Source organism: Sminthopsis crassicaudata, chromosome 1, assembly GCF_048593235.1.
Source record: "Sminthopsis crassicaudata isolate SCR6 chromosome 1, ASM4859323v1, whole genome shotgun sequence".
NCBI classification, from domain to species: Eukaryota; Metazoa; Chordata; class Mammalia; order Dasyuromorphia; family Dasyuridae; genus Sminthopsis; species Sminthopsis crassicaudata.
The window spans coordinates 19,067,948-19,080,884 of NC_133617.1; the positions used below are offsets into that span (position 1 = coordinate 19,067,948).

The window sequence follows — 12,937 nt, forward strand, 5'->3', positions numbered from 1 at the left end:
TAATATGGATATTAATGTTCTCATCAACCAATTTCTCACATATCTATTTCAAAAGTATGGCGTGTTTATTGTGCTTTTTAAGTTTGAGAAATGGTCTATACCAGAGCCAAACTGAAGTGGGGTGATTGGGATGTTGCCTCAAGGCACCAAGTTTACAAATACTGACAGCATTTGTGGTCCTTTGGAAATTCTTCCTCCATTCTTCTCTGTCTTCCCAGAAGCTACCTCACCACCCATTTCCTGCATTTCTGGGACCCCAATACTATAGTGTCCCACAATCATCTCCCCCAAATCTAGGGCCTTTTTAGCCACTATCTTCTTCTTCTTCTTTTTTTTCTGAGGCTGGGGTTAAGTGACTTGCCCAGGGTCACACAGCTAGGACGTGTTAAGTGTCTGAGTCTAGATTTGAACTTGGGTCCTCCTGAATTCAAGGCTGGTGCTCCATCCACTGCACCACCTAGCTGCCCCCAGCCACTATCTTCAAATGCAAAAAGTCCTAGTTATGATTCTAGTCTGACTCGTTGGAAAATACTCTGTGAGGAGGAAGGGAAATTTAATAATGAAAAACCAAATTAATACTTTGTATTTGTAGAGCATTTCTTTTCCAAAGCATTTATACAACTATTTTCATAGTTTATTCTCTCTATAGTACTGTGAATTTGAAAGGATCAGATTTACTCTGTCACATGAGTATTATTTGAATAAACTAAGAATGTATTGTCTAGAAAAGAGAAAATTTATGGAAATGAGTGCTGTATCTGAAGGGCTCTCAGGTAAAAGCGAGGTTTTATTTGTTTCCCTTGTCTGCTAAGAATAGAACAATGGATAAAATTGACAGAGAGTTTAGGATTGGTATAAAGAAAACCTTCTTAACAAAAGGAGCCATCTTAGAGTGGAATGGGCTGCAGATCTTCAAGCAGAGCCTTTGGAGAGGGGACTTTTGTTCAGGTATAACTTGTGTCTAAGGTTGCCAGATGGCATTATGGATAGATGACACCTTGGTGTCAGGAAGACCTCAATTCAAAGACAATTGCTAGTTGGGCAGCTAAGTGGTGCAGTGGATAGAGCACCAGCCCTGAATTCAGGAGGAGCCGTGTTCAAATTTGATCTCAAACACTTAACACTTCCTAGCTTTGTGACCCTGGGCGAGTCACTTAACCCCAGCTAAGTGGTATTGGTTCTGGAGTCAGGAGGATCTGAGTTTAAATTCTACCTCAGGCACTTAATGTGTCTCCAGGCAAGTCAATTGAGCCTGTTTGCCTCAGTTACTCATCTGTAAAAATGGGCTGGAGAAGGAAATGGCCAATCACTCGAATAATTTTGTCACAGAGAGTGAGACACAAGTAAAATGATTCAACTAAAAAAAAATTGCTGTGTGACCCTGGGTATTTACTAGATCTCACTCAACCTCAGTTTCCTCATCTGTAAAATCAGGAAACTGGATTTGATTACTTTAAGGTCTCTTCTATATCTAAATCTGTCATCCTGTACGTGATTCTGAGGTACTTTTGATTCAGTTCAATTCAGTGTGCATTAATTAAACACCTACAGTGTTTTAGGCACTGGGGGTACAAAGACCAAATAGAGGATGCAATCCCCTTTCCTCAAGAAATTAGGCATTAACAATTCTATGGTTCTCTCATTCCCATCAATGGGAAATTTATGAATAGATGAGGAAACTTATGAATAGAAATGCCAAAATCTAATTTTATCTCACTAATCTTGACAAGAATATAATGGCCAAGAGAAAAAAATATCATGAGATAATTTATCAAGAACTGGAATAGACCTTCTGAGACCAAGTCCAACCTCTTTGTTTATCAGACGAGGAAACTGAGACAGACGTCGGTTAAATAACTTGCCCAGCATCACATAGCTAGAAAGTGACTGTAGGAGGATTTGAGTCCATGGCTTCCTGGCTCCAAGTCCCATTTATTAGACTACACTGTGTTACATTGGCATGAAGTACCAGAAATGGCATTAGGACTCTGACTGCAGGACTAATAATGTTCTTTCTCTTGTACCACACTGTCTCAGGGACCTGACAAAGACACGGCCTTGTATTCTATTGTGCTAGCTATTCAGATTCATCCAGTTTAATTCTCTGAACAAGTCAACAAGCATTTATTAAGTGCCTACTGTATGCCAGTCACTGGAGTTATAAAGACAAAAACAAAACAAAACAACAGCCTCCCTTCAAGGAACTCACAGTCTAATTGTCAACAAGAGAAAGTCTTTTCTATTTAATCAGATGCAAGAAAGTCAGGGAAACACCTCCCCACATAACCATCCCTGCTTCCCTCTAGAGTGGTCAAGTTCCGAAGAACAGGAGAGAGTTCCAGGTCTGATGATGATGCCATCTCGGGAGAGCATGAAATCCAGATTGAAGGGGTCCGGTCAGACTTAGAGGCTGTGGAATTGGAGGATGGAGCTGCAGTGCCCAAAGAGTTTGCCAATCCCACTGATGGTAAGTAGGGTAATAATAACAATAATAATAACCATAGCTTACCAAGACTTTTACTTATGTTGTCTCATTTAATCCTCATATCAACCCTATAATATTTTATGTATAAAAATATAAAGTTATTATCCTAATTTTACAGATGAGAAAAAGACTGAGAAAATTTGACCACTTTGCCCAGTATCACACAGCAAATAAGTGACTAAGACAGTATTTGGGTTCAGGCTTGCCTAATTTCCCATTCAGTGCTCTATCCACTGGACCACGTGGCTTTCAGAATCTATCTGCTACTTCATAGAAATTAAGAATTTTTTTCAATGAACAGAAATCTCTCTCTCTCTCCCCCAATTTTCTTCCATATTGGAAAGAAAAGAAAAACAAAACCTTTGTGATAAATATGCAACGCAAGTAAAAATAATTCCCATATTGGTTATCTAGCTGCTGTTCTTAGCAGCTGATGTAAGGTATTTTTGAAGGCTCACTTGTGGGGTAATATCATGAAAATATGCCCACTACAGAGATACTTGCTTCAGAGCTCAGTGCATCTAAGTGGAAAGGCAATGGGGACTAGAAGTTTCATTAAGAGTGATTAATTATAGCCAATTTCAAAAATTAGGGATTATAGTTGATCCCTACTAGTTATCTTGTTGGATTTTTTTTTCCTTTTAAATTTTATACATCGCCTTCATTTTAAAATATCTGTCTTACCACTCCATCCATCAATCCCTCTTTTATTACTTAAAAAAATCACTTCAGCAAAATTAAGAAACAATATCAACCATTTCTGAGAGTATCTGCATTATTACATATCCCTATTCCCTCACCTCTACAAAAAAAGGGAAAAGGAATGTTTTCTCATTTCTTCCTCAAGAACAAGTTTGGTTGTTAGAATTATACACTGCTCAATTTAATTGTTTTTCTCGTTCTTTCAATTGCCATTCATCCAGTTTAATTCTCTGAACAAGTCAACAAGCATTTATTAAGTGCCTACTGCATGCCAGTCACTGGAGTTATAAAGACAAAAACAAAACAAAACAACAGCCTCCCTTCAAGGAACTCACAGTCTAATTGTCAACAAGAGAAAGTCTTTTCTATTTAATCAGATGCAAGATTTTTCCACTTATCCAAAAGTCAGGGAAACACCTCCCCACATAACCATCCCATACTTTCATGGTGGAAGACGCGGTGGAAGCCATTGGCTTTGGGAAATTTCAATGGAAACTGTCTGTCCTCACTGGATTGGTTTGGGCAAGTATTTGGAATGGGGGCAGTGCGGTGCTTCAAAGTCAGGTTTTAAGCAATCTAAAATATGGGTTTTGATTGTTTTGGGTGTTTTTTTTAATCAATAATGAAAGAATGAATGATAAAACGATAAAACATTTCTTACAGCACTGTCCCAAACATCTTGTTTTGAATAATCTTGGACTATGTAGAATGGGATCTGGATTATTGAAGAAAAGGAATATGGATGGTGCTTTACAAAGCCAACCATACTCTAAAGTGGAAATTCTTCCTCTCCATCTATTGATATTAGCTAAAAGGAGCACTAGTAAGGAAAAAATTGATATCATGCATTTACATAAAGCCTATCAATGGTGATAATTCTAAAGCGTCAATGACATTTGATTTTACTTTTACTTTCCAAATGTCTTATGGATGCCCTCTACTTTTTTGTTTATTTTTTTTCTTCTTTTTAAAAAACATATTTGTTTAATACTTAAATACAAAATAGAAAAATAACATTGTCATGTGGACAAAAGAACATAAGAGAAGATTCAAAATGTGTAACAACAGATTTCTTTTTTCAAGAAATCTAGTTATTTCTCAGTATAATGGCCTCTTCAACACTTATAGCAAAGAGAAACTGTTCATTCAAATTTAACCTACAGAGATCTTTGCTATATGGAGTATTCCACCTCGGTAGCTTCCCACTTCTCAAGAGGGGGGAGCGTGTTTCATCTTGGGTTCTCTAGGTCATTGTAAATATCCAGAGTTCAGCTGCCTGCTAGCATTCCTATTTGCTTTATATAGAATAAGACCATTATACTCATTTTTCTCCGAGTTCTATCGCATTCCCTCTACCTCAGTTCATATATATTTCTTTAATTCCTGACCTTTGTTTTCTATGGTCCAATAATATACCACTCCATTTATATACCACAATTGGTTTAGCTATTCCTTAAAATATGGCGTAATAATATTCTCCACAACCATAAAGCATTTATTAAGGGCCCACTAGGTTCCTGGCACTGTGCCAGGCAGGAGGTGACAGTTATGAAGATGAACAACTCTGAAAAGAGAGAAACATGGAGGGGACTTTATTGCATCCTTAAACCTCCACCATCTTCCAAAACATATAATTTAATGCTACAATTTACGTCACGGTGACCTTGAAACATTCCCATCCCAGGAAAACTGACTCCTTTGTCTCATTCTCAGATACTTTCATGGTGGAAGACGCGGTGGAAGCCATTGGCTTTGGGAAATTTCAATGGAAACTGTCTGTCCTCACTGGATTGGCTTGGGCAAGTATTTGGAATGGGGGCAGTGCGGTGCTTCAAAGTCAGGTTTTAAGCAATCTAAAATATGGGTTTTGATTGTTTTGGGCATTTTTTAAAATCAATAATGAAAGAATGAATGATAAAACATTTATCGTGACTGCCCTGCATCTCTTTCCATGAAGAAGAACTGTAGAGTTTAATTAAATTAAGCAAGTGATAGATAGAGCATTTCTAGCCCTCTGTCTGCATGAGTAAATAGGGGAGCAGTTTCTTTACCCCAGCCTGTTGGATTCCCTGATGCAAAAGAAGACAGTCTTGGAAGCTGGGGCTGAGGAGGTAGAGTCAGTCAGCAGCAATCATCAGTGTCTGTCTACTTTCCCTTTCTGGACCCGTCTCTCACTTTCTCCTTCTTCTAGATGGCAGATGCGATGGAAATGATGATTCTCAGCATTTTGGCACCCCAACTGCACTGTGAATGGAGACTCCCCAGCTGGCAGGTGGCCCTGCTCACCTCGGTAAGAGCCCGGTGCACGTCTGCTGCCTTCCTAGAGTTTAATTGGCCCTCCCCCCACTCTGGTCCACATGTCACTCTGTCACTCAAGCCCAATCCGGCCTCAGTGGAGGAGATCTGAACTTTGGTGGGGAAATCTGGCTGCGGCCTTCTCCCTTCCAAGACGATCCCCAGCACAGTCTTCCTGTCTCCCCACCTCCCACATCTTGGACAGTGACACACCCCGAGGAGATTGCCTCTTTTGTTCATCCTTGAGCCCCCAATCTGGAGCTGGGCATCCGAGTAGTTAAAAAAAAGTGCTAGAATTGGAGAAGCCAGGACATCTCACCTCTGCCTTTTACCTGTGTGGCCTCAGACAAGTCATTTGTCCTGTTTGCCTCCCACTTTCCTGTTTGTTTTTTTAATTAACTGTCGCATAACGTCTCCCTAACCCAGTTTCCCCATGTGCAATGGGGATGATAATGGTAGCATCTATCTCCCAGGGTTCTTGTGAGTTTGATTGGAGAGAGACAAAGAGAGACAGACAGAGACCGAAACAGAGATAGAAAGAGACAGACACAGAAAGAGACACACACAGAGACACAGAGAGAGACAGAGAGATGGCTCCAGAATGCTGGATGAATGCTGAGTTCTCTCCTGGATTATAATCCATGATCGTGAGCTTCCCTTTCCCTCAGAGCAGCAGCAGACACCCTTGGTGTGATCCATGACCTGGATCCCTCCTAGCCATGACACCTGGGTAGGTCCCATTTTATCTCAGATCCTCAGTTTCTTCATCTGTAAAATGGACCTAATAGTACTGGCATTACCTCCCTCCAAAGCTCTTAGGCTTATGGAGTCACAGACCAAAGGCATAGAGCTGTAAAAGACCCGAGAGGGCGTCAAGTCCCATCCTTTCGTTTTATAGAGGAGGAAACTGAGGGACACACGGTGCCCAAGGTTCCACAGCAGATGGCTAAAGCGGGATCTGAGCCCTTATTTTCTTGATTCCAAGTCCGGTTCTGACTCTGGTGTCAGGGAGGAAAACCTGAGGAGGAAAACCTGACACCAGAGTCGAAAACTAGCTGTGTTCTGGACAAGTTAAGTCTGCTTTGCCTGTGGCCCTGCCCACCCAGAATTCTTAGAGACTGACGTTGTCCCACTCATCAAGAGATGGTTATCGATGGCTCTTGTCACTCAGTGCATAATAGCAATGGTAATAATAATAATACATAGATGGAGTTTGATACGACTTTAAAGTTTACAAAACCCTCTACAAATATTATCCCATTTTGTCCTCACACGTTGTTTGTCCTGAATTCTTGAAGACAACACGGCATCAGGGAGGTGAGGCCGTGACATGCAAGTGAATGGATTCAGTGAGGGAGGGAAGGCTCTGCAAGGTCACCAGCCTCCCTTTCTCCTCCAGAGCCATCGCTCTCTCTCCCTGTCAGTCTGCCTCAGTCGTCTCTGTCTGTCTGTCTGCCTCAGTCTCTATCTGTCTCTGTCTCTCCAGTCGTCCTCACAATAACCCTAGGAGGTACATGCTATCATGGTCATCCCCACTTTGCAGATGGGAAAACCAAGGCTGTGAATGGGATGGGACTTGCCTAGGATCACATAGCTAGGAGGAGGTCAGAGCTGAGATTCCCCCCCAGCACCATAGCTGTGCTCCTCCAAGGCTCCTTCCAGCTCAGGATCTTCCAGCACTCGAATGACGAGCTGGCTTGCCATGTGCAGGACATTTGCTTTCATTTTTGAGAAGAGAGCGCGAGCCACGGGGAGAATGTTGACCTTGGGGTCCGGTCCTTCAGACACTTACTTCTGTGTCAGCCTGGGCACATCGCTTAACTTGTTTACCTCAGTCCCTGAGCTGGAAAATAGGGAGATAATCAATAATTGGGTTCAATATTTGATGGCACTGACTTAGCTGTGTGGCTTAGGCCCAAATATGTCTATCTGAACCGTCCTGAAGGTTTCAGCTCTGAAATTCCCTGTCCCAAAGTGTCCTTCCTAGATGTTCTAAGCTCCCTCCCATCTTTGACATCCCCTGTTTTAAGGCCCCTCCCAGCTCTGACATCCCCTGTTCTAATCCCCCTCCCAGCCCTGACATCCCCTGTTCTAAGCCCCCTCCCTGCTCTGACATCCCCTGTTCTAAGCCCCCTCCCAGCCCTGACATCCCCTGTTTTAAGGCTCCTCCCAGCCCTGACATCCCCTGTTCTAAGCTCCCTCCCAGCCCTGACATCCCCTGTTCTAAGCTCCCTCCCAGCCCTGACATCCCCTGTTCTAAGCATCCCCCCATTCTATACCTTCCCTGTTCTGAGGCCTCTCCCAGCTCTGGAAAGCTGTCTGAGTCTGAGTAATTTCCTAACTTACGGGGCTGGCCGTGGCTTCCTGGGGTTTTCCTGGATCCTCATTCACCTCTAACAGAAGTTATTTCTCGTGTCCTCCAGGTAGTGTTCGTGGGAATGATGTCCAGTTCCACTCTTTGGGGAAACATTTCTGACCAGTATGGACGAAAAACAGTAAGTCAACTATAATCAGGATACCTTGCGTGTGTACTTTTCATTGTATTTGCTCAGTGAGCATTTATTAAGCACCTACTAAATCGTAACCATTGTGGAAAGTGCTGAGAGTATAATAAGCAAAGCAAAAACTCTCTGCTGCCCTCAGGGGGCTTCCATTTAAAGGGGGAAATGGCATAGAAACATAGAGGGAAGACGGAAGGTAAGCTTTGGAGGGAGCACTCACAACTGAGGGGATTGGATAAGTTCTGCAGAAGGTGATTCTGAGAGACATCGGGAAGAAAGACAAGGATCCTAACAGGCAAAGATAAGGAGAGAAAAATGCTTCAAAAACCAGGACCGCCATTGCTAAGCTAGGAGACGAGGGTATGAGTGTGCTGAAGAGTGAAGAGAGACATTCTTCTGAATGTCTCTCAAACATCACTTCAAAAATGAGGCAGCTGGGTGGTGCAGTGGTTAGAGCACCAGCCAGAAAGTCAGGAGTTCAAATCTGGCCTCAGACACTTAACACTTTCTAGCTGTGTGACCCTGGGCAAGTCACTTAACCCCAGCCTCAGCAACAACAACAACAAAAGGGTCACAAATGAGGACACTGTAAGGATTTTTAATGGGAAGAGCTTAAAATGCCAAACCAATGAATTTACATGTGATCTAAGTGGGAAATAGGGAGCCACTGTTGTTTATTGAGCAGGGGAGTGACAGACTCAGATTTAAACTTTAGGGACAAAGACTAACTGTTCAGGGATGAATTGGCATAGGAAGAGACTCATTGGAGGCTGATGCAGATTTCTTTGTGAGAGGGTGACTTGTATGCGTGGAGAGAGGGATAACTATAATATGTGAGAGGCATTGTAGAAAAAAGAAATGGGACAATTTGGCAGTTGATTGGCTAGGGATAAGAATGACTGACTGTGGGAATCTGGGAAACTATTGTTCAATTGAGTTTGACTCTGTGACCCCATTTGGGATTTTCTTGGCAAAGATACTGAAGGGGTTTGCCATTTCCTTCTCCAGCTCATTTTACACATGAGGAAACTGAGGCAGAGTTAAGTGACAGCCCCCTAGTTAAATACAATTTGGGGAGAGGGAAGGTACTAGTTATTGGGAGGCACCAGAGAAAGATTTTATGCAGAAAACGGTGTCTGAGAAGAGAGGGTGCTTGAATCAGAGGGAAGGAAAGAGTGGTTTCCAGGCATGGAGGATGCCAAAGCAAAAACCTAGAGGTGGGAGATAAGGTCACGTGAAGGACAGAAAAGGGCCAGTCTGTCAGACTGAGAGGAGGGTCCGTTGAGGCTGAAGAGATGGGTTGGAGCCAAACTGGGCAGGACTTCATCTTATCATAGAAGCCACAGGAAGCTAGGAATCAGTCGAAGAGGAGAGTGACATTATCAGCTGTGCCCTTAAGAAAATTACTTTGGCTGAATGGGGAAGAGACTGGAGGCAGGGAGAACAATTAGGAGGCTGTAGAGGTACTTTAGGTGCAAACTGATTGCAGAGGGTGATGGGAAAGGAGAGAAGGGGTTGGATAAGGAGAGCGAGCTAGGAAGGTAGACAAGGCAAGATCTGGCAGATGAGGGACTAGTTGAGAAGGAGGGTGAGGGTCTGGGATCTGGCTCATGGGGTGATCCTGGAGACCAGAAAGATTATTGCTTTCAAAGGGAGAGAATGGATTTTTATCTGGTGGAGGTGCAGGAATGGAGATCATGGTCATGATCATGGTCATGGTCTTGGTCTTGGTCATGGTCATGGTCATGGTCAGGAGTTTAAATAACCCAGGTGCTCTCTCTCAAATCCAGCCTTCCTTCCTCTTACTGCCCTAACACCGGGCTGCTGCTATCCTGGGATGCCTCGGAGACTCTGTTCCTCGATGAATCATGGGCACTGTGATGGGGGAGGTTGAGAAAAAAGGCTCATCTCCTGCAGAGAAGAGTCTCTTTCCTCCTCCTCCTCCTGGGCTGGCAGACCGCCCCTGCCTGACACCTCCCTCCTACCTCCTGTCCCCTTTTTTTGCTTTGGCTGGTGACGGTCGCCTGTCTGAAAGTCTGTGCCCTGCTGCAGAAATCCTAGAGGAAGGGGCAGAGGCCCCCCCCATCCTAATTGTCATTCCTTAGGTCACCCTTTCCCCATCCAGTGGGGACAATCCCGTCCCTTTCCTTTGGGGAAGCTTTGCTCTGTTTGTTTTTTAAAGACTGAATATAGGGAGGAGACAGAGCCCCTGCTGAGGATTTATTTATAGTCCCCCTTCCCCTTGTGACTGGGCAGGAAAGAAATAACAATCACTAATTTGTACTAACCCACAGTTCCTACTCCTTCTCATCATTGTGGGTAAAGCCTTTTAAGAACTTAAAATGGCAGCCCAAATATGAGCAAGGGTTCCTGGGCCTAAAGGTGGGGAAGTTAGCCTGAAGCAGTGAAGGGTCTGGCTCACTGAGGATTCTCAATGCCCTTTATTTATTTTTATCTGGTAACCCTGCTTGAGCTAAAGACCGAGTATGGCCATGTAAAAGCCCTCAGGATCCTGCTTTAATGAAGGGTCCTGCTTTAATCTTCAGGTGGAAGGACTTCCGAACTCAATCTGGTCCAATCAATATCTAAATAAGAATCCTGTTCTCTCTCTGGCATCTCTGGCAAAGGGGCCATCTAGTCTTCTCTTGAAGACTTTTATTGAAGGGGAACCCACTGCCTGCTGAAGCCATTCACTCCCCTTTGGGGCAGACTTGAGGGTTGGGAAATATTTCCCACATCAAGCCAAAATCTTCTCTGCAACCTGGAGCTAGAACAAGTCAGACTATAAACATTTATTAAGTGTTCATTGAGTCTAATCTATCTTCCAAATGACAAAGAATTTAAATTTAAAGCTGGAAGTCCCTTTGGGTTTAATGCTCTCATTTTACAGATGGGGAAACTGAGGCAGGGAATTTTAAGTGACTTGCCCAAGGTCATACAGCTAGTGTATGTCTGAGGTGAAATGTGAACTTGGGTCTTCCTGACTTAAAATCCCAATACACACACACACACACACACACACACACACACACACACACACACACACAATTTCTCCCTGGAGTCTTCACTTCTCCAGAACAAAGTTTCCAGTTCATTTTGTATGACTTCTAACTCACTTAGCAGCCTAATCACTCTCCTCTGGACCTTGGCCGGTGTTCCCAGAGATGAGATGATTTGTAATTCACCCATTAGTTGTTTTGTGTAAAGAGGTGAGCTAAAAAAAAGTGTTTGAGGATCAAAGACTAATTTGTTCTCTTTGCTGCAAGTCCTGAGATCTTCATCCATCACTTATTTCCCATGAGCAATGCAAACATCTGTCTAGCTCCTGCTCCGATTATCACAATTTTGAACCGAGCTGGCTTTGAGATTCTCAAGCTGCTGCTGCATACAACTCGGGAAGCTTGGGCTTCTCTCTTTCCTTCATCCATCTGCCCCCATTTTCTCCTCTCTACCAGTATTTATGGTGTTTCCATTGGAGGGAACTAATTTTGTTAGCTGACTTGTAGGCCTTTCTGTATATCCCCAGAAATTAATGGTATACAGTCAGTGCTGAATAAATGCTCATTGATTCCCATTAACTGCTCAGTAACAGATCTTTGGGTCTAGGGCTCTTAGATTCTCTTTGATCATTTATTATTATTATTATTATTATTATTATTATTATTATTATTATTATTATTATTATTTGAATAGAGTTGTAGACTGCAGGGAGAAAGGAGAGGTGTTTAACGACCAGCTCCCCAGAAAAAAATAACGTAAACGGGACACACTTTGTGAAAGCTTAGCGCTTGGCTCCAGAACTCCAATGGCTGGGGCCCATATGGCGTTCTTAGAAAAGGAAGTCGCCGTGCTTTATAGTCTTTCCCAGAAGTTCCCAGAGGGCCGAGCTAAAGGGGAAGAACCATAAAATAAACCACCACTGGATGAGAGAGAGCACCCAGTCTACGCTCAGGAAGACCTGAGTTCAAATGCAGCCTCAGACACTTCCTAATTGTGTGACCCTGGGCATGTCACTTTACCTGTTGGCCTGGGTTTCCTGATCTGTAAAAAGAGCTGGAGAAGGAAATGGCCGACCACTCCGGGATCTCTGCCAGGAGAACCCCAAACGGGATCAGGAAGATTTGGACCTGACTGAACTACACCGACCAAGAACTACAGTTTTCAGTAATACTGCAGTCTGAATCTTGGGAACTAACCAATTAAACAACAGCTTGTAATAATAGCTAACATAGCACCTACTTTGTGCCAGACACTGTGCTAAGCACTTTATAATTATTATTTCATTTAATATTGACAACCACCCTGAGAAGAAGATGCCATTATTATTCCCCAGATAAGGAAACCAAGGCAAACCTTGTTAAGCTAACTAAGCTAGGTCCTGGGTATACAAAGACAGAAAAATTAAATGTGCCAGGGCTCTGGAGGAACGTTGATTCTGCTGATGATGACTCCAAGTCACTTCCGTGGCTTATTATTATGTTTGTACAACATGAAGTGGGAATGGGGCTTAGAACAGGGGATGTCAAAACTGGGAGGGAGCTTAGAACAGGGGGTGCCAGAGCTGTGGGGGGGCTTAGAACAGGGGGTGTCAGAGCTGTGGGGGGCTTAGAATAGGGGATTCAGGGCTAGAAAAGGCCTTAGAACTTCAGTGTCAGAACTCAGGAACTGTTTGCCTTCACCCCATTTCTTTTAAGATGTAGGACCTTCAGGATGAAGTAACTGTATGGTCAGTAGATCTATCCAAGGCCTCACAGGAAGTGACAGGATTGAGTTTCAAAGCCCAGTCCTCAGACTGCCCCTCCCTCCCTCCCTCCCTCCCCCGAGTTAAGTGGCAGGACCAGAGCCAGAGCCTTGGTTCTCTGCCTCCAGGCCCAGGGCCGTCTCCACTGCCCAGCTCTATCTTCATAACAGGTGCCCCTAAATAGCTTAGAGGAATGATGGGGAAGGCACCTGG

The 12,937-nt window shown here is 43.5% G+C and overlaps 1 protein-coding gene across 2 annotated transcripts in view; it reads left to right on the plus strand.

Moving 5' to 3' along the window:
* The window catches only part of SVOP (SV2 related protein), a 58,667-nt gene that overhangs the window by 12,501 nt on the left and 33,229 nt on the right, over nucleotides 1-12,937 (plus strand). The window contains exons 2-5 of one of the 2 annotated variants that reach the window (XM_074295643.1): nucleotides 2,307-2,467; nucleotides 4,901-4,990; nucleotides 5,386-5,477; nucleotides 7,906-7,977. In XM_074295643.1, coding sequence (XP_074151744.1) covers nucleotides 2,307-2,467; nucleotides 4,901-4,990; nucleotides 5,386-5,477; nucleotides 7,906-7,977 — 415 coding nt within the window. Of the gene's footprint in view, nucleotides 1-2,306; nucleotides 2,468-4,900; nucleotides 4,991-5,378; nucleotides 5,478-7,905; nucleotides 7,978-12,937 lie in introns of both variants that reach the window. The other variant, XM_074295632.1, reaches the window with a different exon arrangement.